At 30.9% G+C, this 26508-nt stretch overlaps 3 protein-coding genes and 3 non-coding genes across 11 annotated transcripts; 5 read left to right on the forward strand and 1 right to left on the reverse strand.

The window, feature by feature from the left end:
* Positions 1 to 6252: 6252 nt before the first annotated feature.
* Positions 6253 to 6334, forward strand: Trnas-uga (transfer RNA serine (anticodon UGA)). The gene has a single exon. It is a non-coding gene; the product is annotated as a tRNA-Ser (tRNA).
* Positions 6335 to 11238: 4904 nt separating this feature from the next.
* LOC149891204 (uncharacterized) lies at positions 11239 to 13775 on the forward strand. The gene is made up of 2 exons (XM_090082832.1): positions 11239 to 11446; positions 11748 to 13775. Exons 1-2 carry the CDS (start codon positions 11339 to 11341, stop codon positions 12867 to 12869), a joined length of 1230 nt encoding a protein of 409 aa, XP_089938958.1. The 5' UTR covers positions 11239 to 11338; the 3' UTR covers positions 12870 to 13775.
* A 181-nt stretch (positions 13776 to 13956) lies between these two features.
* On the forward strand, positions 13957 to 14038 carry Trnas-uga (transfer RNA serine (anticodon UGA)). The gene has a single exon. It is a non-coding gene; the product is annotated as a tRNA-Ser (tRNA).
* A 1038-nt stretch (positions 14039 to 15076) lies between these two features.
* Positions 15077 to 21537, reverse strand: LOC145180481 (parkin coregulated gene protein-like). Of its 5 annotated transcripts, XM_090082841.1 has the most exons (4): positions 20203 to 20286; positions 19678 to 19720; positions 16277 to 16409; positions 15077 to 16164 (listed from the first exon to the last, which is right to left on the reverse strand). In XM_090082841.1, the coding sequence occupies exons 3-4, from the start codon at positions 16394 to 16396 to the stop codon at positions 15544 to 15546; spliced, it is 741 nt and encodes a 246-aa protein (XP_089938967.1). In that variant the 5' UTR covers positions 16397 to 16409; positions 19678 to 19720; positions 20203 to 20286; the 3' UTR covers positions 15077 to 15543. The 5 variants fall into 5 exon arrangements, with proteins under 5 accessions (XP_089938967.1, XP_089938968.1, XP_089938966.1 ...); XM_090082842.1 differs by lacking the exons at positions 19678 to 19720; positions 20203 to 20286 and adding an exon at positions 21433 to 21537; XM_090082840.1 differs by lacking the exon at positions 19678 to 19720 and having other exon boundaries at positions 20203 to 20310.
* Positions 21538 to 22161: 624 nt separating this feature from the next.
* Positions 22162 to 22234, forward strand: Trnak-uuu (transfer RNA lysine (anticodon UUU)). Its single transcript has one exon. It is a non-coding gene; the product is annotated as a tRNA-Lys (tRNA).
* A 508-nt stretch (positions 22235 to 22742) lies between these two features.
* LOC145186460 (zinc finger MYM-type protein 1-like) lies at positions 22743 to 25872 on the forward strand. 2 transcript variants are annotated; one of them, XM_090082816.1, is made up of 2 exons: positions 22884 to 25031; positions 25778 to 25872. In XM_090082816.1, the coding sequence occupies exons 1-2, from the start codon at positions 23268 to 23270 to the stop codon at positions 25823 to 25825; spliced, it is 1812 nt and encodes a 603-aa protein (XP_089938942.1). In that variant the 5' UTR covers positions 22884 to 23267; the 3' UTR covers positions 25826 to 25872. The 2 variants fall into 2 exon arrangements, with proteins under 2 accessions (XP_089938941.1, XP_089938942.1); XM_090082815.1 differs by lacking the exon at positions 25778 to 25872 and having other exon boundaries at positions 22743 to 25587.
* Positions 25873 to 26508: the final 636 nt, after the last annotated feature.

Here is a 26508-nt window from a genome sequence, read left to right on the forward strand (position 1 = left end):
TTAATTTTACAAAAAATTTTTGTGTTACTTAGCAAATTAATTAATTAATAAACAATAAATAGATAATAATGTAATAACAAATAATATAGAAAAAGTGTACGGGTAATAAAATCTTATTAGGTTATAAATATTCTCCAATTACCAAAATAGTTTTATTATAAATTAAATGAAGATAGAATTTATAAATTATTTGCGGTAAAAATTATTAACTACGTATTTGTTGCTTTCTCGCAGCGAACGTTTCAACTCTAGATTTTCTCATCAAATAAAAACCTTCCCTCCAAAAAAAAGTTCGCTTTCAATTTATACTTTACAAATCAACTTAAATATATCCATAAAAATACTGCTCAAACTTTGTTTATTGGATCTCCACTCTTTGTAATTGCTTCCGCGCGTAGTGTAATTACAGTATCTCAGACAACTCAAAACCAGTGTTTTCAACTTAATGCTTCAATCAATTTGCAAAAATCAACATAGAATTATCGATAAATAGTTATTGCAAACATAATCAAGACATTATAATGAAACTGCAATACCTAAAATACTGTTAATAAAAAAATCATCCTCAAAAAGATTTTACTATAATCAAACAGTAAAAAAATTGTTCTTATCCGACAATCGTAATTTAAAAACGGATAACTTAAACGAAATATTTGAAAAATATATGCAAAAAAATGTATACCACTATTTGAAAAAGAAACAACTTTAAAGCGTAAAAAAAATGTAATATAAACAAAATATCGCAAAAACTTTCACACAACAAAATGGCAATTTCAAACTTCGCGGATGAGGTAAATTCTAATACAGTCGATAGGTGGCGTTAGTATTTTTTCACCTGTTGAGTTTATACTTGCCCAAACCATTACAGATGCTGGTTTTTGGCACTGATAAGCTATTCGCTCATTCACTATCATTGCCCAGCAAGCACAACCATACGGGACCCAAACGGAAACTATCTGTACTGTAAAACTATAAATAAGACCTATTTAAAACACATCCGGGAGAAATCTGGGATCAACACGGGGAAAAGAAAAAAGCAGCCGAAAGATTTTTCGTTTTTTTTATTTATTTTGTCCATGTGACTCCCGTGTAGATCCCGTGGCCAAATTCCGTACGGTTCCCGTTTGACATCCCAGATAGTACCCGTTTGGGTCCTGTATGGTTGTTGGTCACATGTCTTTATTTTTCTGGGTCACATGTCTTTATTTATCTTGCTGGGTCGCATGTCTTTATTCCGCTGTACATAGTTCCGATTGTTCTGATGTATTACTTACACTGTAATAAGTTTCTCATCTGTCCACAGCACTGGAGGTTGCGTGCCATCCTTAAGCTTATTCAAAAGAAGCTTTACTCTACTCAACCGTTTATCTTTGGTGGTTTGTGACTGTAGTTGAGCCTTGCGGCAGTGATTCGCGAACTAATTTTTAGCTAGGTTTTGTGATGTAAATAAAAAATCTTCTGGAACTTGTTTTTGTTGGTTAATGTTTAATGAACGTTACAGATTTGAATAAAACTATGAATAAAAAATTGTGAGTTAACCGTTTTACAATAGAAGTCAAGAGGACTGAAGTTTGATTCATGCGGGTTTGCCTGTAAATAAAGTAATTCGGATTTCTGGAGTGTCTAAAACTACATTTTACAAAGTAAAAAAACAAGGCAGTGCTGAGAGAGCTCAAATGCCCTCTCCAGTGAATAAAAAAGTTGATAAAATATTCACTTAAAAGCTTAAAAAGCATGTTGAAAAGAATTCTATTATACCCATCAGAAAGACTGCAAAACTATTCAATGTTGGTGAGAGGACAGTCAGAAGGACTCTAAAAATACTTGGAAAAACCAGTATCGCCCAATCTACATACCAATTTTTGACAGAAATGCTAAAAATGTTATGACTGGAGCGATCAAAGAAACTTCTGAATCAACTGAAAAGCCATGCTTCATTAACAGTCAAAGTTTTCTAGATAAAAAACTTTTTAGAGTTGACTGTGTGATTATTAAGTGAGATAACAGATTCATTGTGCAGAAATGTTACAGAGCACCAAATGCGTGTCACACAGAGCACCCTTAGCCCGTCATGATTCTAGGAATTATCGCTTCTAATGAAAAGAAATGTCTACATACAGAGAGAAAGAAATAGTTACCTCTAATGTGAATATCAGCTTACTAAAAAGGTGTGTAGTGCCATGGCTGAAGAAGACATTCCTAGAAAACAACTACATCTTTCAGCAGGACAATGCACCCTGCCATAGGTCCAGAAAAACCCAACAATATCTTCAGGACAATACGGCTAATATCTGGCCCAAAAATTTTTGGCCACCATCCAGTCCTGACCTGAATCCCCTTTACTACAGTGTGTGGAGCGTAGTTGAGAATAAGGCTTGCAAAAAGGCTCACTCAAGTTTCAAATTACTAAAGTCATGTATTACCTACGCTTGAAACTCAAAGCCAACGGACTATATGATCAGCACCTACTGGTCCTTTAGTCCTAGGCTTGAGACAGTTTTCAAAAAAAAAGGAGATCTAATTGAATGTTAAGGTGGAAAAAGCATTTATCTTCAACTTTTCATTTGTTAATATTCCATGAATATAATGTATTAGTGATTTAAAAATTTATATTGAAAAATGTTCTAAAAAGCTCGCGAATCACTGCGGCACTCTGTATAGCTAAAATTTACTGCTGAAACCAATTTTCTTATGCATCTCTTTGGATTTCTCCTGAGTGTTCTTGATATCCATGAGTGTTCTGGTTTTTTGATGCGTGTGGTTCTTACCTTTGGAAGGGCAGGTCCAGTTCCTCTGAGACTTTTTAAGATTTTATAGGCACCATATCGGCTAATAAGAGGCATTAAAATCTTAAAAATCTCACAAGGTGTTTTTGCAGATTGAAATGGCTCAAAAACTGTCAAACTTTTTCTTTCCATGGTGAATTATTTTTATAAATTCGATCAGAAAAACTTACAAAAAATATTAAACATGAGTATGAAGTTTTATTTGAGCCCAAAAAATTTGAATAGAAACTCAATAAGAGTTAAATAACCAATTCAAAAAAATTGTCTAAATTTTGTCTGATTACCCTGTGTATGCTTTATATGTATTTGTGCAAGTGACCTCCACATAAATTTTTACAATTTTTCCCATCGACTCGCACCTTATTAAAACCCCCACGGTTAGTAATTTTAGCAAAAGTTAACCAAACAACGATAGCCGAGGAGAGGCCAAAATAGAGCGCAAACAAAATTTGGTAAATAAATACCCGAATTTATTTCAAATTTTGTTTGATTAGGAATTGAAATTGCTGCAGCTAAAACTGTTCCTCAGGAGATTTTTTAGCATAAAATACAGTTGTCTTCTTGATTAAGACAAAATAGGCTAGTTTTATAAGAACTTCCAATTTGTTAAATAAGACCCTCTCGCTTGCAAATTTTCAATAAATTTCCCATCCCCTCAGTTATTTAGAACCTCCTTTGTAACCACCTCAGAGTATTTAGATAAAATACTGATTGGAGATATTTGAAGAGTTTGGGAAAAAGCAAATACTTTTACATTATTTTTACCCTTCCCCCCCCCTCCCCCCTATATTTTTTTCTTTCAATTTTAAATATTGATCTGACTATGTAAACAAATTGAAAAATCTTATCTGTAAACAAATAGAAGAAAATTTTAGCACTTTATTGAGAACAAATTTGTTGGACAATTTGAGTTGTTAAAGTAATTATAAACACCAACCATGTAACTAGTAAATTTGACAGAATTAAATTGGTGTATGAAATGGTTAGTGTTTGATATTCAAGTAAAAAAATTAAATACCGTGATATTCACAAATAAGAAAAGAATGAATTTCATTGCAGAAAGCAGAGAGAAAGCAGTTCGTAATAAGAAAAAACCGTTAAAAGCAAAAGTGCTTCTTGCTCAAATTTTTGTCGCATCATCTTAGGTGTATACCTAAAATGATGCGAATAAAAATTTGAGCAGGCAAAAAAGCTTTTTTTTAAAACAAAGATAAATGGCACAAAAAGAATAAAATTTGTTTCCGGAAGGAATTATATGAAAATTTTCTTAATGTTTTTCTAGCAAATTTAATACTAAACATTCCTTAAGTATTCTGAATAAATAACTTAAAGCTTCGTATACATGAAGCAGCTGTTAAAAGCAAAAAAATAAGAATTGATGGATGAAATTCAAGATAAAAAAAACATGTGAACGATGTGAAACGATGTGAAAAACATGTACAAGTGAGTACATATGGATCGTATGAATGGGAAACGAACCTCATACCATGTTAAGTAATAACAACGAGCCAAATAATTGAATTTGAAAAAGGCAACCTTACTATTAGTATTTTAGATAAAGTATTACAATTTTCTAATTATGTTATAGATTTTTAATAGCTTTTTCTTTACTATTAATATCAATAAATAGTAATAAAATCATTATGTCATCATTACATTATTATGTTATCATTACATCGTTATGTCATCATTACATCATTATGTTATCATTACATTATTATGTTATCATTACATCATTATGCTATTATTGTATTTTATTACAGCGATTCTTATCTTTTTATAGGTATGAACAGGCGGGATTGAGTAAGCGCAGAGCCCGACACAAGTTTAGAAATGTCAAAACCTAAAAAAATGTAAAAACCTAAAGAAAAACTTATAAGAAAAAAAAAAGAGAAGTGAAAAAAAGGGATATATGAGGTAAAGTCATATTTATTTTAAAATGTAAAAACTCAAAAATGACAACTATATTTTATTGAAAAAAAAAAAAAAAAAAAAAAAAAAAAAAAACATGTTTTAGTATTTCTGTATTTTTAGATGAAAAAACAACATGTTTTAGTATTTCTGTATTTTTAGATGAAAAAAAAAAAAAAAAAAAAAACAGCCAACATTCTTGCCATGAAATCTTATAATATGTTAATGAAAGAATGTAACTGAGTTTTATTGAAAATCTAAATCTATATATAGACTATATAATCTAAATATAATGTAAATATACATATAGACTATAAAATCTAAATCTAAATATATAATATATAGACTGTAAAAATGTTTTATATGTTTCTAAGTTTTTGCTCTGAAAATTTTTTTTTTCTAAATTCGTTCGTCTTGCTTCTTGACTCACAACCGATATGATCGCTAAACAGTTTAATCTATCCTGAGTCATTCTTGATCTTAGATTTTTATAAATTTTAATCTAAAAAATGACCTCAATCCAGAAGCTTGCTTCTGGGTTTTCCCTGGAGAGGAGTGGGTAGTCCACAAGCATCTGCTTGCGGACTTAAAACACAATTTTTCTCTCTCTCTCAATCCAGAAGCAACAGTTACACGAATTGCGAAATAAATGCAAAGAGCAATAAGTTCGGAAATGAAAGCCGTAGCTCTGTTTCTTTCGATAAAAGTTGAAATGTTTTAATGAGTTTTGGAAATATTCTGATCAAAGTATAAACTGTAGAGCTTCCGTTTCTTCAATTAACATTCAACTAACATAAATTTAAACTAACATCTGCTTTCTGCTTCAAAATATTAATAGATGTATCCATTTACATGAACATAGAATTTGTCAGAGCAAATTTTTCTGCATCATCTCGTGTCTTTTGATTCTGACACATTTTGATGTACTCATCCTTCTGGCTAGACCGCAGGTGACCTCTTAGGGTCGATGCTGATCCAGGTGTGTGCAACATCTGCAAGAAGGACTTAAAGGATCTTTAGGTTCGTAAAGCAGATGTTGCACACATACTTCTTTAGGAAATACTGCCAAACCAGCTCATGGACACATTAATTTGATGTTTTAACATGTTAAAATCGTGTTAAATAATATACACAAAATCATGAGGTTTTCAAGTTCATTTAATGTGTAATTAAGTTTTTTAAATTCGTTAGAAATATTAAAAACTACTTTAATAAACAAATATTATACGATTACAACTTTTTACGGCTTTCAGCATTTTTTTATTAAGTTCCAACAACTTTTAAAGGTTTTCAAAGTCGATTAAAATTGAAATTTAAACTTTTTACGGCTTTCATAATTAATTTTTTTTTAAAGAACTTTTTTCTAAGTTTAAAGAACAACATTGCTTTATTTAAGAAGCGTCGCTAAACTGACGGCTTTCAAAGTTGAACGAAAAATATTAAAATTTGAAAACCTTAATTCGATTGTTTCTTCTCTACTTTCCAATAAAAAGACAAAAATTTTAAAAAAATAGAAAAATTACATTAAATATAGTTGATACACCATAGAATGTCAGCTGCGATGGCCGAGTGGTTAAGGCGTTAGACTTGAAATCTAATGGGATCGTCCCGCGTAGGTTCGAACCCTACTCGCAGCGTAAATATTAATTTTCTTTTTAATGATAAAATCAGTTTTTTCGAATGATTTAATTGCATCTTTAAATAATGTATGTAATTGCATCTTTAAATAATGTAAACGCAGTGGCGTATCTAGGGTAGGGCAGGCAGGGCACGTGCCATGGGCGCCAGCCTGAAAGGGGCGCAAAAGAGGCTTGGTTGCGATACAATAAGCGAGAATTATATAAAATAAATTAAGAAATAATATATCATATAAAATAAATATATTATATAAAATAAAGTTTGTGTCATCATTTGTTAAAAAATTGTAATTAAGCACTTTATGTGGGGGAAGAGGGGCGCGAGATCGGTGTTTGCCTCAGGCGCTATTTACCCTAGGTACGCCACTGATTAAACGAAGGCAATTTTTATTGCTTGTATAAGTTTTAGTTTGTATGTTTTATACATATAACAAGATATGACAATATGAATTAAAATTTTATTTACTAGAAGTCAATTATTTTGTCTCCATTGACATTGTTACGTTAATTTAAATAAATCATTAATTTATCACAACTAAAGTTTTTTATTTTTTAGATGGGAAAAGTTGTTGGGAATTGTAATTTGGCACCAGAACAGAATAAGCGCACAGCTCAACTACGCTCTAGTAGCAAGACCAAGATGACACACACTATAAACTGATTGAGTCATCTATTGAGCTGTTCCCTTTGACCAATAGGCAGATTGTTAGAATAAGAACTGCCTATAAAGCTATAATACACCTACCTAAAATCAGCTATGGTCTTCAAATAACCTAGTGGGCACCAAGACGTCTATGAGACGTCTACTTAGTGTCTAAGATGTCTCGAGACATCTGAGATAAAACTGAGACATCTAAAAGACGCCTTAAAGACGATCGCATATTAGATATGTGGAATTCCGAACTTTTCCGTCACCGATTTCTTCACGGTGCATAGGAACATGCTCTAAGACCTTGCAACACATCCCCAGAAATTTTTATTTTGATTATCATTTGAAAACATTTCCGCATTTAAAAAATGTATACGACAACTTTTTCACATGTTTTAGGGAAGTCACATGTTTTAGGGAAGTGCCCAGGAATTTTTTAGTTTAAGACAGGTAACTAAGAGACATGGGGCATGCTCAAATTTCTAGTATGTTGATACTGGTGTCGAAAGAGGATGACTTGTAAAAAATTAAGGTAATTGGAGCTAAACCAACCACGCCCTAACCCCTAAATGCCCCCTTCCCAGAACTACGTCTCCTTTAATCATTAATTTTTTTTTTGTTCTATCATAAACTAGATCAAAGTTTATCAACAGATTCCAAATTTCATTAAAAAATCTCTTTTTGTTTAAGATTAAAAACATGCAAAGCTCAAAATTGCCTCCAATTACCCCCTGAAATAACTATAAATGGTCTCAATTTTTAAACGAAAAAATTTTTTTTAATGTAATTTGAAATCTGTCGATGAATTTTGATCTAGTCTAATATAAAACAAGCAAAAAATTGAAAAGGGTTTTTGGGAACCATATCCTAGAGGAGGGCTATTCGGCGTCGAGTAGGGTTTGCTACAATTATTTTATTACAGTAAAAAAAAAAAAATTCTGGTCTTTATGGTTAGATTATGATTGATATTTTACATTTCAAATCATAGTAAACGTTTGTTCATATGATGTTTAATACTTTAATTTTAACAAACTACATTCCTGCAAATAGAAAGCTACTTTAAAAGTGCTTGTAGTTTCAAGCAACAACCGCGTTTTTTAGCGCCTCTATATAGTTAGGGCTGTGCTCTCCAACTTTTCTCATTCGCCAAAACTGATTGAAATCCTGATGAATAGATTTGAGAGCTTGTTTGGTCCAGTAACCTGAGCCAATAGAATTTAAGAAGTACAAAAGATGCATGTTTATTTAACAAACATTCGTCGTAATTTATGCAAATTTTACAATTCAACTGTTGAAATAGAGTATTTAGTTACTATTATTATAAATTTTTTTTAATGAAATTTAAAAGTTATTTATCATACCGAAGACTCCACCTTTCATGTTGATGAATTCGATAATATGTTGCTCAACTATGTGTACCTTCGAAGGAATTGTAGCCCTTAGATTTCTATAGCTCGTAGAGAACTCCTCTAAATCTTTGACATGTGGAGCTTAATGATTTTCAAAAACAACCATGGGCTATATTTTCAAAATCTATAAGTGCCAAAATGTATTTGGCAGCAAAAGCTCCAAGACTAGACTCCTGAAAAAACAGTTCGAATGTCTATGTTTTTGAGCAACTTATTGTAAGAACTGCCTTCCAAACGATGCTGCCCTTGGTAGCATCGTTTTTGTTTAACAAACTGTAACCCACACTCCTTGTTTTCAAATAAATTTTTTTCAATTTCTTTTAAAATTTTGTCTACAACACCTAAGAGCATATGTAGACCAGGAATATTTACAAGTTCTAGTATATTTTTGTTTTTGTCGCCTGTTAATAAAGGGGGATTAACAACATTTGTGTACTTTTTTGCTTTTTTTAAATTTGCACCATCAGCCATCCATTGATCTTACAATCTACACAAAGATTTTAGAGTATAATGATTAGCTTTTTGAAAGTCAGGACATGACGTCATGCAAAACGGACAAGGATGTTTTGATGTTGCAGTTTGTTTTCCAACCATTTAAAGCAAAACCTTTCGATCTTCAGATACTGTGTAATCTAAGGATGAAATGTTTAACTTAACAGAATTAACAACGAATTATGATATTTTTCGTTCAATGAATGCAAAATGGCCAATTTAATAGTTTTGTGGACACTTGAGTCTTTAAAATCTTTGCACGCATATCCGCCACACTTGCTCAGTTTCTCTGGAACTTTATTATTTTTTAACTCTGGTTTTAAGTTATTGACAGTGTAACTTTAAGGAATTCCTGCTCTCCATCTGCACCTAATTATATAATAACATCATTTGTTCCTTGACTTCTATAATGAAGTACGATTGCTACAAGCTCTTCAATGCCATTGTAATACACAATAGGAGTATCTTTTTCTACCAACTATACATCTATAAAAAACAAAAAAGGAATGATACAGATTGCAATCTAGTTATCAAAAAACATTTTTTCGGTAATAGTTTACTTCCCTCTTTGCTTTTTTTTTTTTTATAATAGCAATGAGAGTTTATCATTATTAAATAATTTTCCAATCATCTCATTGTTCTCAATTAGTTTAATATTGAAACCAGGTTTCACACTTATCCGCCCTGCCTCTTAAAACTAATTTTGTTATGAGTTTAAAGCCAACTTTTGTAATAACTTTATGATTGAAATTGTGCAACTTCAATCATGAAGTTATTGCAAAAATTGGCTATAAACTCATAACAAAGTTAGTTTTAAAAGTATTTTTAAGCAACAAAACCTTACCTGGCATGTAGTTTTAATTGAAGTTTGTTTATTTTATCTAGAGAAAAGAAAGTTTTCTTAACCTCAGTCTTTCCGAAAGAGACAGTGAGTTGCTTCGGACCAAAATTTTTAAAAGCTAAGGTGTTCCCTGAGTCATTTGTACTTAAATCTTTGATAGAACTGGGCAGAACTTTTCCTTGAGCTGCTGGGGATGTTGATTTTACAATGGCAATCAAATTCTTTTGTCTTTCTAATTCCGTACAGGGATGTGGAACTTCTTGTCCCACTAGGGCATAGCAATCTTGACAAATTAGTCTTTCTGCAGGTTTATTTGAAACATCTTCAGCGCATTGATAAACAAGTTTTCCAGACACACATTCAACCATAGAGGCCAATATCTTTTCCATTTTTGATATGCACCCATTTTCACAAATGAAACATTCACATTTTTCCCTCTGATAACTCTGGTATTCAGGTCTAAATTTTATAGCATATGTATAGCAACTATAATAAATAAAATGACGTAACGAGGTAAGGATCTGTCCCTTTTTCTAAATTTCGAGCAAAGCATGGATAGAAGGTCAGGGTAATCCACTGAATAATCTTTCCTAAATATAGTTTTGATAAGGTTTGAGTAGTCTTCTTTCTTTTTATTTAGATTTAAATAAATTGTTTTAGAATTATTTATTGGTCTTAAATCCTTGTCTTTCCTGAAGCAGCAAATGCAAAAACCTTTTTAACAAAATCACCATGTTCTTTTGCATGTTTAGACATTTTAAATAAATGCTTCAAATAAAAACTTCTGATATGGATTGATAATATTGGCATGATATATCGGTCATATCAATCAAAAGTCAATATAATGGTCACAAGTATACTTTCAGTTTGTATGTCAACGCGTGTAAGGAGTTATTATGTAACTATTAACAATTAGCAACTGCTAGTTTTTACTAATTGTTAACAATTAATGGTTGCTTTGCTTTGTTTTTGTTTCAGTAAAAATGTAAGCAGAAAGTAATGAAAATTACCTATCCGTCTATAAATTTTTTATGATTAAAGGAGACGTAATTCTGGGAAGGGGGCAGTTAGGAGTTGGGGCGTAGTTGGTTTAGCTCCAATTACCCTAATTTTTTATGTCATCCTCTTTCAACACCAGTATCAACATACAAGAAATTTGTGTATACCCCATGCCTCCTAGTTACCTTAAATTACAAAATTCCTGGGCACTTCCCTTAAACATGTGATTTCTCCTCAGGCCCCCACTAAAAAAAGTTGCCGTTTACATTTTTTAAATGCGGAAATATTTTCTGATGATAATCAAAATAAAAATTTCTGGGGATGTGTTGCAAGGTCTTAGAGCATATTCCTATGCACCGTAAGCATAAATGCATGGAGTTTTGGAGAGAAATAGAAAATACAAAACCAAACAGATTACGCCATTCAAAGTAACCAAGTTTTACAGTATGTAAATCTAGTAAACTGATGTGACGTCAAATTACACTTTTATTTCAAGCATGACGTCTAATGTTTTAGTTTAAAAGTTGAAAATTTCAATAGAATAGCAATATATGATAGTTGGAGTATCTTCGCTTGAATTGTATTTACTAGAAAGACTGTAGTTGTTTTTTAAAATGATGATGTCATTGTCCTATGATCAGGCAGCTTCTAAACTTCCGTGTAGTTCTGGAAGTCGAGCAAAAGATGAAAGAGTAGTTGCGCCGAGAGTTGTTAATCAAGAAGTTAGACATTTTGAATTTTAATATTAAAGATATTTAGAACTTTATCTTTCTCGGATGGTTTATTTTTTTTCAATTTGGTTTATTGATAAAAGCAATAAATTAGATTTAATTTAATGCAAAACGCTTTTAAGTTGTTTTCAAGTATTACGTTTGTAGATAAGTGAAATAAAAACGAAAAGTTCTATTCCTTGTAACATTCTTTTGTCTTTTTGAAAAATTTTGTAAAATGTGTTTCAATCTACAAAATAATATTTTTAAGCTGAAGCTGCTGACATAAGTATGCAAATTTTCTTCTTTTTAGCGTTACGGTGAAGCTGGCACGCTTTCTCCAGGAAACACAGGCATTGATATAGAAATGCTAAAATTAAAAACCAGAAATAACGAGTTGGATAATTTGAAGAGATTAACTAAAATATTAACAAAGGTGCATGAAAAACTGAGGAAAAAGGAACTTGAGAAGTTGAAAAAGGAATACATGCTAACAAAGGTGACTTTAAAAACTGAACTAAAAAGACAAATCATGCAGATTAAACTTATGGACAGCGTCACAGATAGACAATATCAGCATGAAAAAGCTTGTTTTGAATATATGCTTAAGATCAAAGCTTTAAAGAAGGAGCACCGAAAAAAAGAAAAACATCTTCAGATTAAAGAATTCAAAAAAAAAATACAAGGCATAGAGAAGTTGAAAGCTGAAAAAAAAAGCAAAAAAAAATTTACAGACTCAGTTCCATTTTTAAAGAAGCCTCAACTTTCTAACAACTTGCATCGCAACAAGGGAAACGTTTTTCAAAAATTGAAAACGAGACTTAAAATCAGACGATTGAACATAGACACAAATCGACTAAGTACTGATATCAAGCGGCTGAGACCTAATGCTCAGCGATTAAGTAATAACCTCGCTGACGAATCCACAAACTGCCAGATATTTTCAGAACCAGAGTCTCCACTCTTAAACCTTTCCGAGATCCTAAAAGATGCGCGCACGTTAGCCGTTCTCAGGTGTTTGCCAGATAACAACGAAGCTCTTTCAAAAAACGATGACCACCGAATGAATACCTTAGAGCGTTCATCGAATTCGCTATTGGCTCAGATTGTAAATAGAAAAGCGTCAGAAAAAAGAACTTTTCGGCTGAAGAAAGCAGAGCTCAGAACTGAACAAAAAAAGAGGCTCACCAAGAGAAATAAGCTAAACTCTGAATCGATGTCCCAACTAAAAATTGAAAGAGAAAAGCGTGTTTATGCGGAGGAACAAGCTATCAAGGCCGAAAGATCGTGCCAGGAGTACCAACAAAAAGCGCTTGCTATTAAGAAAGAGCTCGACGAGCTTAAAGTTAAGCAAAAATTACGCATCCAGAAAAACGTAACATTCAAAGGACTAAAAAGCTTCTCAATCAAAAACAAAAAGAAATCTTTGCTTTAAAAACACAATTAAAGGTGGAACGAAAAAGACGAGTTATTGCCGAAACACAAGCTGTCGAGGCCGAAAGGTCTTGTGAGGAGTATCGAAAAAAAGTGGGTGCTATAGAAACCGAATTTGATTTGAGAACAAGACATATGATTAATCAACAAAGGGGCATTATCAATGAACTTGTAGTCAATAAGCTTGATGCTTTTACAACTGACAAAGACTTAAGAGAACGGTTGGTTCATTCCGAAAAAGAAAACAATCAAAAAGACGAACTCCTTCACACTTACGATTCGCTAACAAAACAAGAAACGAGAGTAAACGACCTCATAAGCTCTGCTGAACAAAAAATGGTGTCGCTGGGCAAAATAACAACAAAGTATCGAGCCATAAAAGCACAGCTTGACAAACGCATTATTCGACTTGAATCTTTTGGATCGAAGCAACCATCGCGCTGGCAAAACGCTTTCCAGTCTCAGTGATGTTAACGAAAATGCTATAACTTTTTTTTTAATTGCATACATACATACATACATACATACATACATACATACATACATACATACATACATACATACATACATACATACATACATACATACATACATACATACATACATACATACATACATACATACATACATACATACATACATACATACATACATACATACATACATACATACATACATACATACATATATATATATATAACGACTGTTACACTCACCATCTATTTTTAAAAATATACTACCAAGTTGTTTACCAACACCACCAAACATAGTATGAAAAATCATGGCAGCACGCAGATTTCGAAATATTTTTTCGAAATCAAATGAGTTAAATGTTAATTTCTAAAACATAATACACTTGTATTTGGTGTCACTGAAGTTTTAAGAAATGCTTTGTAAACTTTAAAAATTATTTTTTTCAAAATGAGAAAAATGTGACAATTCAAGACACTTTTTAAAAATTAAATTCAGAAAATTTGATTTATATTAGAGGGCTGAATTTTTTATTTTACTCGTAATAACTTATTATTTACGAAAAAAAAAATTGAATATTGAGTTTTAGATTAAAATTTTTTTTCCATCGGTAATAAGCTGTGATGGCCGAGTGGTTAAGGCGTTAGACTTGAAATCTAATGGGATCTTCCCGCGTAGGTTCGAACCCTACTCACAGCGAATTCTTCGTAGTATTTTAGAGGAACTTCGTTTTTCCAAGTTTATAATATTTATGAGCTGTGCAATTTTTAAATGAGCCTTGAATCATAAAAATAACAGGAAATTTTTTATTTACCTTTAAAAAAAATAAAAACAAAAATAGGTTTTGCTAACTTGCAATAAAATAACTCACTTAAATCCAATGTCTTAGACGGAAAAAAAGCAGATGAAAGGTGAACATCAATTCGCTAAATGAACTTTTTTATGTAAATTATCAAAATATATTAATTAATCATACAACTGCCAATTTCAGTGATATTTACACTTTTAGACATTTCAGAAATATAAAGGGGATTCAGATAAAAAATTCGTTCTAATCCTCAAACTAAAGAAAAAAATATTTAAATCATTTTCATGTCTTAGAGGTCACTGAAGCTCAAGTACATACACGTGTATACACTCTTTTACTTGTTAGTTCATATTGTTAAATAACAAAATGTTCAATAAAATTCCGCAAGTACAAGTACTTGAATTGATTAATTGCAAATTACCAAAGCCTTCTTTTATTATTTTTTATTTTTTTTACATTTAATTAAAAAGTTTTCTGTTCTTCTTATGATACAAGGCTCATTTAAAAATTGCTCAGCTTATAAATAATTTGTAAAATAAGGTTCCTCTATTGTACAAGGAAATTTCTCTGCGAATAGGGTTCGAACCTACGCGGGAACCTACACGTTTGATATTAGTTTGCTCTTGCTACCGTGGTAGCAATTCCCGCCTTCAAAATTAGCAAAAAATGGAACGTTTATAATTCGAACTGTAACTTAAAGACTGCAATAAAGTTCGATTTGCATAACATTTAATATTTTATGAACAACAATTTTACTTCCAGCCAATCTGGTATTAACAAAATTGACACCTTTTTACAATCATTAATTATTGAATTACCTTGGAATAACGCTCAATATATTGATATTTGTCTATCATAATTGATAATGAGTCTATATGGAGAACATATACACAATTTTACTTAGTGAGGATGAAGGTAAAAATCTGAAATTTTAAAAAAACCAATCTCATCTTCAGAACAAAATATATTATTTATTACATAAAGATTCTTTTTTAAAAATAAAACTTGTATGTATGTATGTATGTATGTATGTATGTATGTATGTATGTATGTATGTATGTATGTATGTATGTATGTATGTATGTATGTATGTATGTATGTATGTATGTATGTATGTATGTATGTATGTATGTATGTATGTATGCATGCACGTATGTATGTATATATATGTATTTACCATTATTGCTTTTTACATTAAAAAGAAGTAATGGTAAGAAATTATTCTTTATTATTCTTTAAAATGGATAATAAGCTGCTTTACATAGTTAAATAAACTTTATTTAATAACTTTAACTCATAAATTTAAAAAATACTCAGCAATGTCATTTCTGTAAACTGTAAAACATCTGATCTGCTATTTTTGCTCTTGTATATACAAAAAAAAGGGAACATAATTTTAGTTAAAAATACATGACTCATAAGTTGGAATCATATATTTTATATTGATAAAAGCATCCTCTCCACCATGCCTCTCAAACAACTCAAGGGTTTCATTTATCAAATCACCAATATTCTCACGTTTGTGCTGACTATAATCAATTTCGTCACCAGAATTGATATTTTTGTTTTTGAAGATATTGATTACAGGCAGAATTTGCCGATAATAAGGTACTAAAGCTCTACCAACCAACTCAGATGAAGCCACAAGATGTTGCAGTATTTTAAGAGTAGTGCAAACAACATCATGGTTCCTTGTTTCTAAAGCATCACGAATTGGAATAATAAGCTGTGGTATCACAGGTAATATTTTTTCGCTGCCATGTTCCAACATGTCATGAATTCCTTGACAGGCAAAAAAGCAATATGGATGTTTAGTGTTCTTAAGACCATCAAAAAACAAAGGCAGATAATATGTATAGTCTAACTTCTCAATTTCAACTTTCCAAGCAATTTTGTTTCCTTTTGTATCATGTTCTATTGCAATTGGAAGATCACCTCGTTCATAAAATTTTTTAAATGATGTCTCTTCAGATGTAATACGAGCCTTTGTTGCACCACTCAATGGAGCCTCTAATACCTTAAGTGGAGAAGAGTAGGTTTACAATTTTTGAAGAAAAAATATTTTTGTGGTATAAGTATACCTTTACACTTACTTCTTACATTTTTAAAATAATGATATTAAAAAATACCTTAACATCTTTATTTAAAGATTTGATAGAAAATGCTTCAACTTCTCTGACAGTTTTTAACTTTTTATTGTAATGGTTTGTTTTTTGCTGTTCCATTCTTGTTTCAGAAACCATAGCCATATTACTCTTGAAACTGAAATATAAAACTATAGTGTAATTACTGAAGGTTAAGATTATTTCTAATATACAGAACTAACTGTCATAAATAATACTGTATGCTACTGTTTGTGGCAAAACTAAACACATAAATCATCATGCATCTGTAAGATAATTATCTTATTTAAGAAACACAGCTCCTTTTAACTTGATAAATCATATTAAATGGAAATTATGTAGTAAATTATATGTTATTAAAGATTATGTGTAAATATAAATTTAAAAAAAATTAGATAATAATATAATTATTAATTCCTCTTTTTTGCCTCAGTAATTTACCTATGAGTTCTGCCAGCCAGCTACTTGGTTACTTTTTGTTTACTTACCGAGTGGCTAAAATCAACAAGACTACTTTTGGAAAAAACAATCCCGTTTTTTTAAAACCTTTTATTACTTTTAGGAAATATAGAAAATTGCTAACAATTTTATCTATTATACATAAATTATCGCTTTTTATTCACATTTATTGTTTTCATGCTGCATCTTCTTATCATTTGCATGAGTTTTTTATTCATATACAAACGTACATTTTGCAGTTTCAAGTAATTTACACTAGACTTTTCAAGTACTCTGCCTTCATCAATATATTTTACATAGCGTATGATCACTTCAGTGTAGTAATAAGCTTTTACATGCTCTAAATACCCTCTTAGAAGTTTGCTGAAATTTTAAAATCATATTGGGAGAAAAAATATGAATTCCTTTTTTTTTTTTCGGACTCGAATGTGTTAAACAATTGTCAATAATGAGTGCGACTTTCAGTCCCTTTAACTAAAATTCTATGATATAGTTTTTGTACATAATTTGTTAAAAAAGAGCTAAGTTCATCTAAGCCTTTTTTGGTTATTTTTTTTTACAAGTATTAATAAAAATTAAATTCATCGTGGTTATAAATGCTCTTTCGTATGTCATTAAGTGGCTCTGCTCCCAGAATGTCAAATTCAGTTGCTCTCCTATTAAAACGACGCAAAATAAGACTCTTTTTACATCTACTCAATCACCCTCCAATACCTCGAAGTTATAAATTCCAGAAGACATCATAATGTTAAAATCTATTTTTTTACAACATTCTCTTAAGAGCAGTTGTAAACTGCATATAAAAGGCTTTATTGATATTTTCCAGTAATCAAATTGGTAAACACTAAAATCAAAACCCCATTTACATGAATTCAAAGAACACGACGGCTCACACAATATTATAATTTTGCATAAGTCTAACAATGATTTTTATTGTATTGTTAACTGTTCTGAATTCTCACGGTCAATTAAACCATAAAAGTCTATAGTAAAAGTTTATAACTTAAAAAATATTTTGACATGTTCTCAAATCAATATAAATAGGGTTTGCATGTTTTTAAAGCAAATGTTGCAATTTCCAATTAATGGAAATTTGCTAATCTTTTCTTTTATTAAAAACCTGGTCAGCATGTGAAAATTTCTTTCCTTAACTCTGCAAATATCACGCCGCTTTTTATTTAATTCCATCATCATTGTGTAATTTGTATTTCTTGCATTCAAATCATAAATTTCATTGTTAAATTGTATCAAATACTATGCGCATAAATAATACTAACGTTATACTATTCACTATTGTGAGCTCTTAGTGTTTTTTCCTGGGGGTAAAGTATAGCTAATTTTCAAATCCATGAACAGGTGATACTCCTAAATTTCTGAGCTTGTCATTAGTCATGATGGAAGGAAGCCATGAGTCTTAAACAGCATAATGATCTATAATCTTCTAAGCTGCTAATTATTAACACCTCTAAGATGACAATAAGCTTCCATAAATAAAAGAACACTGGGTTTGTGATCCTGACACACAAATTTTTTCTTCAGAAATACCTAAGTCTGCTTACTCTCAAAGTTACATTTTTGGGTAAAATATGAACTTTAAACTCAAAATTTTACATACATGTTGTCTTTTTTCTCTGATAACTTTATGTGTGTACAAAGTTCAAAATGTACTTTTTGTTGACATAATACTTTCCAATTCACATGTTATGGAATATAAAAATGGGAGTACTGATTGCCACTCGCAAAAAATATCTTGAAGAAGAAATATTAGGTTTGGTCTTGTCTATCGTCCTCTTATTACTGGAGCCGTTCCTTCTTCACAGCCTTTCTCTGTAAACCAAAAGTATGTTTTTGTAAAATTAAGGTTATGCTTTATATCTACATTTTCTCTAATTTCCTAATAACTTCAGTGATCTTTTTGAAAGTACACATAATAAGCCTATTGGAGTTTTCATTATTAACATTAAGCAATTGGGCAAAACATTTCAAGAAGCTCTTTGGAAAGAAAGAAAACCCCAAAATCTTTTAAATTTGTAAATACTTGTCTCAATTTATTTGAAAATCTGCGAGGTTCTGAGCTCCAGTCCCACTTGTACCGATTGTAAGAAACATTCGCGCATGAATAGCATACAATTTTTTCCAATGCCTTCACAAGATATGAGAACAGCTCATGAAACGTGGTTATGTATTATGTTTCTCAACCCACCTTGTTTTGCACGACCCGTTTATATTAGCGAAACAATACAAACATACAAACAGCTGACTTCGTAATCAAAAAAAAAAAAGTTTTCTCTTGGGATTAGATCCGGAATTACATCTATTATGTCTCACCTTACACAAACACACCAGCATCTTTACTAATAAGTAGTTTTTATTATACTTACAAATTTAAATAATATTGCTTTTTATTAAATATTCAAAATTATATATATATATATATATATATATATATATATATATATATATATATATATATATATATATATATATATATATATATATATATATATGTATATATATATATATATATATATATATATATATAATATTTAAAATTATATATATATATATATATATATATATATTTTATTTTTCATGATAATTCTAGATGTTAGAATAAATATTTTAGTTAAAGATGGATTCTAACGGTTCGAATATAAAACTCTTCCAATACTTAGGTAGGATTATATAGTTTAAAAAATTATATATCACATATTCCTGCCTAAGTATTGGAAGTATTTTATCTTTGAACAACGCCAATTTTTAAAATGAGTGCGATAAAGACAACGTATACGCGTGCGTTGTAAATCTCTTCCTCTTGCGTGCAAATTAAACTTTTAACTCCATATTTGAATTTCTTTATTAAAGAAAATCGCTGTAAAATATTTCTTTGCATCTTCAGTTCATATTTGATAAATTGATTATTTTAAGTGTTTTTATTCTATTCATACCTCAAAATATTCAGGTTTGGGTTTTTTGATTTCCTTATTGAAACTAAAAGCGAAAAGTTGCTTAATTAGAAAAAATAAAATGATAATTTTTTGTTTAAGAATTAAGAGCTGGTTGCTGATTGAGTGTTTTAAAAACTCAAAATGCATCTTCTTACAAATTATTTTTTTAGATTCCTGAGAAAATAATTGTTATCGAAAAAAAAAAATTATTAAATTTATCGAATTATAAATTTATAATCAAGTCTTAAGATCATTAAATTCTGTAAAGACAGTATTATTTTTTGCAAGTGTTGACTAAAGTGTATTTTTACTAAGTGTTTATTGACTACCGATGAATAAAACCTTATAAACTGCATTATTTACTATGGTCATGTGACAGAAATCTATCAAAACAACAAAATAACATCAGTAACCAAAATTTTTCATCACATAATTCAGACATTTCAAAATATAAAAAGGTAGCAATAACTTCATACAGTTAATGTAAAATTTGGAGTGTTTTTGTAAAAAGTGAATTGAGCTCACCTTCAATACAAGAATCCAATAGACTTTCTTTCTCGAAAGCATTTAGAAATAATTATGTAAAATATAGTTTCTACATAGAACATGTTTTCTCTTGATTGCAAAAGTAATGGTTTTTGTTTTTTAAGTGCATCTAAGGGTTTTAATAAAACTTATTGTAAAGAACAATAGTTTGAAAAAATAATTTATTATTGATGAATGATAAGCGATCAGTAGAACATTTTCTTTTTCTATCTCAAAAACAAACGGTAAAGAAAAAAAAGGTGTATTTTGAAAATTATTATAGTCTGGGAATAAAGATGTTCATATGGTTGACTGAGACATGAATGATATAATTATGTAATGATGAAAAAGTGTTCGACCATTCATAGTTGAATCAATCTTTCGTGAATTAATTATCATTGATAATAAACAATAACAAAATGTTTTTGGTTTCCATGACAAAAAAAAATGATAATAATCAGATTCAATTGCGAGTTTAAAACGTTGTTTTTTTGATTTACTTATTTTGGTTCTTGATTTGGGTTAATTAAACTCGAGTTACGTTTGAAAAACAAATTTATATTTACTACATTTCTTATTTTAAATTCTTAAGAGAAATAATTAAGATTTTTGCAGCGAAGTTCGCATTGATTCTCTTTGAATTGATGATTTTTTGAAATATATTCAGGGGGAAAAAATGATTAAACGTATGAGACTAATTTAATCTGATTAAATAAAACTAAACGCGTGCAACAAGGGTTATAAGAGGAGTTCTACCTCGTTTTTAAATGTCTTTATGTGACAGTTAAAATAATATCTTTTATTATTTATAAAATACCCCCTTCCTGCCCTCCCCCTCCCCCTTAAATAAAAAATCATATACTAACGATGATGACGGTGATGATTGATGATGATGTTGATTTAATCATTATCTGAGAAAAGTTGTTTACTTTAAAAAAAACTTAAACAAAATTATATCTGTTTATAAAAAAAAAAAAAACAGTTAATAAGTTGTTAATATTTAGAAATGAATGATAACAGCATACTATTGTAATCCATTTTAAAATGTTCCACTCTTCAAGATTTAACAAAATTTAACAAGTTTAACAGGTTAGAAGGAGTGCAGAAAAACGATTTAAAAACCAGAATCTTTTTGTTCTTAAATTCATTTTACATCGAATCTCAAAATTATATACAGCTTTTCATTCACAGTTTCCGCGCAAAAAAAAAAACTCAAACTTAATTACTGACCAGAAACAAACTCGATCACTACAATAAAGTCCTGCGAAGAACAGAATGGTAAACTCAAATCGCCCAAGGTTACCCTACAATTCTTTTGCTTCTTTGTAATGTATCTTTGAATGTCTCCCAGTAGACATTGGACGTCCTTAGACGTCCGCTGGACGTTTAAGGACGTCCAAGACGTCCATGGACGTCCAGTAGACGTCTAAGGATGTCCAGTGTGTACTGGGCTGCCCCATTTCGCAGAAGAATGCAGATCATTTCATACATCACAATTTTCTGTCGATAAGTAAAAAAAAGTGAAGTAGTGTTTTTATAGGCTAAAATAAATGTACTAGAGTTTTACGTCCTCCAGCTAATTGCCTTATGGACCATGCCCACTCCGTCTAGAGGAGACTCTGTGAACGTCGTCACAGAATTTGCTCCCCCTTCGGGAAGTAGACGAAGACCCACCGTCGTCCGGGTTAGTATCCTGATGACCGCTTACGGAAGGCTAGCCCCATGTTGATCACTTCCCCGTCAGGTAAGTATTTGGCTAAAATAAATTGGGCTAATATAAATTAAGGCTAAAATAAATTAGGAATATAAAAATGCAAATTAAGAAGCTTATGCGTGCGTAAATAATAAATCGATATTGAAATCGTTTCGCTTGTATTATAAATGGTTTTATTTTCAAATCAAATGACTATCTTATTTCCAATTTAAAAATTTGTTAAAAATAAATTTTCAACCTTATGTGCCCGGTTAGCTCAGTCGGTAGAGCATCAGACTTTTAATCTGAGGGTCGTGGGTTCAAGTCCCCCATCGGGCGGTCATGGCCAATCTCTTTTACCTTTCGTCGTTGTCTTTTAGTAAATGAAGAGCAGGGTTGCGTTTTTTCAAAAGAGAAAAATCATATTTTACATGCTTCAAGAGAATTACATATACATATAAAAAGTTATTAATTAACTATTTAAACATTCAACAAACAGTGCCGGCCTTAGGGGGGGGGGGGCGAGGCTGGGCGCCGCCCAAGGGCGCCAGGAAACTGGGGCGCCAAACGTTGTATGCAAACTTTAACAATATAATAAATAGAAAAAATAAGTCAACCTAAATTTTTTCGAATGTTTGTTTTTTTTATAAAAATAATTTCTTTAAATAATTTATTTATTGTATTATTACACTGTTAAAAATTCTTTATGCAAAATTAATAATTTGGTTAAAAGTGTTTCAATCATAGCATATATTTTGTGACTTAAATTCATTTCTTTACTTGTATCTTTCTCGGCGCCAATTATTTTGCGTTCCATCCATTTAAAGTTTAAATTTTAAACATTATTTTCGGTACGAGTTGCGAGCGCGTTGTTTATTAATTTGTAGAAGAAATTTAAAGTTGTATTTGTGATTCAAATTCAGTTTTTGTCAAGTTTTCAAATTTTGCGGTAATAAAAAGCAAGTAAGTATAAATAATGAAATTGTTTATGAATTATTAGCTTGCGAGTAATTTTTTATTTTAAAATTTTAGACAAATAGAAACTGTCAGCAGCAATCAATGGAGAGTACTCATAATAAAGAAAAAAATGTTTTTAAAACTCATAATAATAAGAAACCATATGGTGCTCAATACAGAAAACGTAAAGTAGAAAAAGTTGATAATTTGAAGAAAAATTATAAAAAACTTGAAAATTATTTTACATCGGAAAATAGTGATTGTAATAAAATAAAGGAAGGAGAAAATGTTGCGAATGTACTTAGTGATACATCAACCAGCGATGAAGAAGACGGAATAGTATCAGTTGGAAATGTTCACTACGATGAAAAAGATATCGATAACGAAAATGATGATGGCCAAGATGGTGATGTAAATGATCGCACCAAAGAAACAGCAATCGATTACTCAGACTGGTTTGTGGCCTATTCATCGCAACATTCAATTTGTTGATTATGTAATTAAGATAGGTGCAATACAAGTGAATTTGGACACATATCCACGCGATAATAGAAGACGACATTTTTCAAATGCTTATTACAACCGAAAACTTTCAAATGGTGAGGTTATTTCACGACGTTGGCTTGTTTACTCAGTTTCTAAAGATGCGGTATTTTGTTTTTGCTGCAAACTTTTTGATTTCAACATGAATTTAAAGTTAAACGGAAATGGATTCAATAAATGGAAGAATTTAACAGAAGCATTAAAAATTCACGAAAATAGTAAGTCACACAGAAATGCTTATCAACTATGGATTGAGACAGAAATACGAATGAAAGCTGGTGAAACTATTGATAAACAAGAACAAAAACTAATCGAAAAGGAGAGTTTAAGGTGGCGAAGTGTTCTTGAAAGATTGATGAACATTACTTTATACTTGGCAACAAATAATATGGCCTTCAGAGGTTCTTCTGATAAATTGTATGCAGTTAATAACGGCAAATTTTTAGGGTTGGTACAATTACTCGCTAAATTTGATCCTATCATGTTAAACCACGTCACGCTAGCTCTTAAAGGAGATATTTCTGATCATTACTGTGGAAAAACCATTCAAAATGAAATGATAGATATAATGGCATCAAAATTAACCAACATAATTATATCCAAAGCTCTAAAAAGTACATATTATTCTATTATTGCTGACTGCACTCCTGACGTATCTCACAAAGAACAGCTCTCGCTTACGATTAGAATTGTAAATATATCAGAATATCCTATAAAAATAAATGAACACTTTCTTGGGTTTTTCAATGTTAACGACACGACAGGTCTTGGTTTAACAGAAATCATAATTGGAGCTTTAAAAGATTTTGGACTGAGTATAAGCTTTTGTCGAGGGCAAGGTTACGATAACGGTGCAAATATGAAAGGTAAAAAAATAGGTCTACAAAAGCGAATATTAGATTTGAATCCTTTGGCTTTTTACCTTCCATGTGGAAGTCATTCTCTCAATTTGGTTATTTGTGACGCAGCGCAGTCTTCACTAAATTCCATTAACGTTTTTGGCATAATACAAAGATTATTCACATTATTTTCTGCATCAACTTCACGCTGGAATGTTTTACTTAGTCATACAACAAACTTCACTCTTAAACGATTATGCGACACTCGTTGGGAAGCCAAAATTGAGAGCCTCAAAGCCATCCGATACCAAATAAGCAGCGTACATGATGCTTTAATTACTATATATGAAACTGAAACCAAAACTCCCGATATTGCACACGAAGCGCAAACATTAGCAGAACAATTAAAAGACTATAGTTTTTTAGTTTCTTTAATTGCATGGTACAATGTACTATTCCAAATAAACGTTGTTAGTAAAGCAATGCAAGCCAAAGACATGGATTTAGTACAGTGTGCTGAAATGTTGAAAAAATGCATCACATTTTTGGAAAATTACAGAACGTTTGGCTTTAAACAAGCAACGGTTGATGCCAAAGAGTTAGCTGAAGATTTAAACATCGATCCAATTTTTAAGCCGCTTAAAAGAATGCGACGAGTGAAACGTCATTATGATGAAAATGCTGCTGACGAACCAATTCAAAATCCCGAGAAGAAACTTGAAGTGACATTTTTTAACCCTTTATTAGATACATGTCTGTCGTCAATAAATGAAAGATTTGAACAACTTAATGAATATGTAAATATATGGAGTTTTTTATTTAATTTGGATAATTTGCCCATCAAGAATGAACTTTTAAAATTGTGTAAACAATTACAAGAAAAATTAACTGTAAATACAAAATCAGAAATTGATGGTGCTTTGCTATGCGACGAACTAATAAGTGTGCAGTTTTTTATTAAAGATAAATTAGGCAATGTTGAAAATGAAATAAATACAAAAGAGATGACACCACTTTTTGTACTGAATTTTATTAAAAAACATTGTCTACAAGAGTTATATTCAAATACATGGATTGTTCTGCGCATTCTTCTTACAATACCTGTTACTGTTGCTAGTGGAGAACGTAGTTTTTCTAAACTAAAGTTAATCAAAACCTATTTAAGAAATACCATGTTGCAAGATCGACTTAATTCTCTATCTATGTTATCAATCGAGCAAGAAATAGCTGAAAATTTAGATTTTTCTAGTTTGATAAGAGATTTCGCGGACAAAAAAGCTAGAAAAGTTACATTTTAAAATTTAATGACTCTTGTTTATATAGTTAGAGGATTTATTATATGTTTAATAAAAACATTTTTTATTTTAAAAGGAGCGTTGCGTTGTCTATTTATTTAGTCACTCATTTCTATAAACCCATATCATGAAAAGTCTAAGTTTACAATTTTAATAAAAAATTAATTAAATAACAAACTTGATGCACAATATGGATCTCTTTGCATTAAACTATATATTCCCTTTAGCACTCTTGTTCATCATTTTAGAGCATTGGTCTCGTTGTTAATGGTAACAACCCACCCATATATACCTAGGGGCGCGTTCACAAGTTTTGCCCAACCTGTCAAAAAAGCTAAGGCCGGCGCTGTCAACAAATATAAATCTTTTAAATATACTTATAACAGTTTAAAATGTGAAAAATCATAGAGTACATAGTCCAAATTTTTTAGAAAAAAAATTGTTTTAAAATTATATTTCGAATAATACTTAGAACACTCCTAATATTTTGACCACCCCGTCCTTGGTACATATTAAGTGAAGACGTCCTCCTGGTTTTTATTTTTTTCAAACAATTAAAAATTCGTACTTGCGCTTTTTAAAAAAGTGAAACCAACTATCAATGTTTTTTGATGTAGGAAATACGTTTAATGAAAGCTAGAAAGGCGCAGTTACTCTTCAAAAGGTTAAGTGACGTTTTTTCAAAGTTTTCAGCCGCACCGGTTCAAACCATGCTGCAGATCAGAGTTGATAAACGGCAAAAATCATCTCGCCTCCAATTTTCTTCCGCAGCTTTTGGCGACCGCCTCCCAAAAGTATTTTTGCCCGCAGAATGTTCTGGATTCCACTACCAGTTGCTTCCGCCTCCCAATCGGCGGCCACCGCGGGAATATTTTTAGAGGCAGTATTTTTTGAAAGCCGCTGCCATTCCTGAGGCGGAAGGTACTGGAGGTTGAAGCTAAAACATTCTACTGCAAAAAAATCTTGGGAGGCGGTCCCC

Source organism: Hydra viridissima, unplaced genomic scaffold (assembly GCF_058129835.1).
Source record: "Hydra viridissima isolate aposymbiotic clone 2 unplaced genomic scaffold, HvirCarnegie_v1 scaffold_3, whole genome shotgun sequence".
Lineage (NCBI taxonomy): Eukaryota > Metazoa > Cnidaria > Hydrozoa > Anthoathecata > Hydridae > Hydra > Hydra viridissima.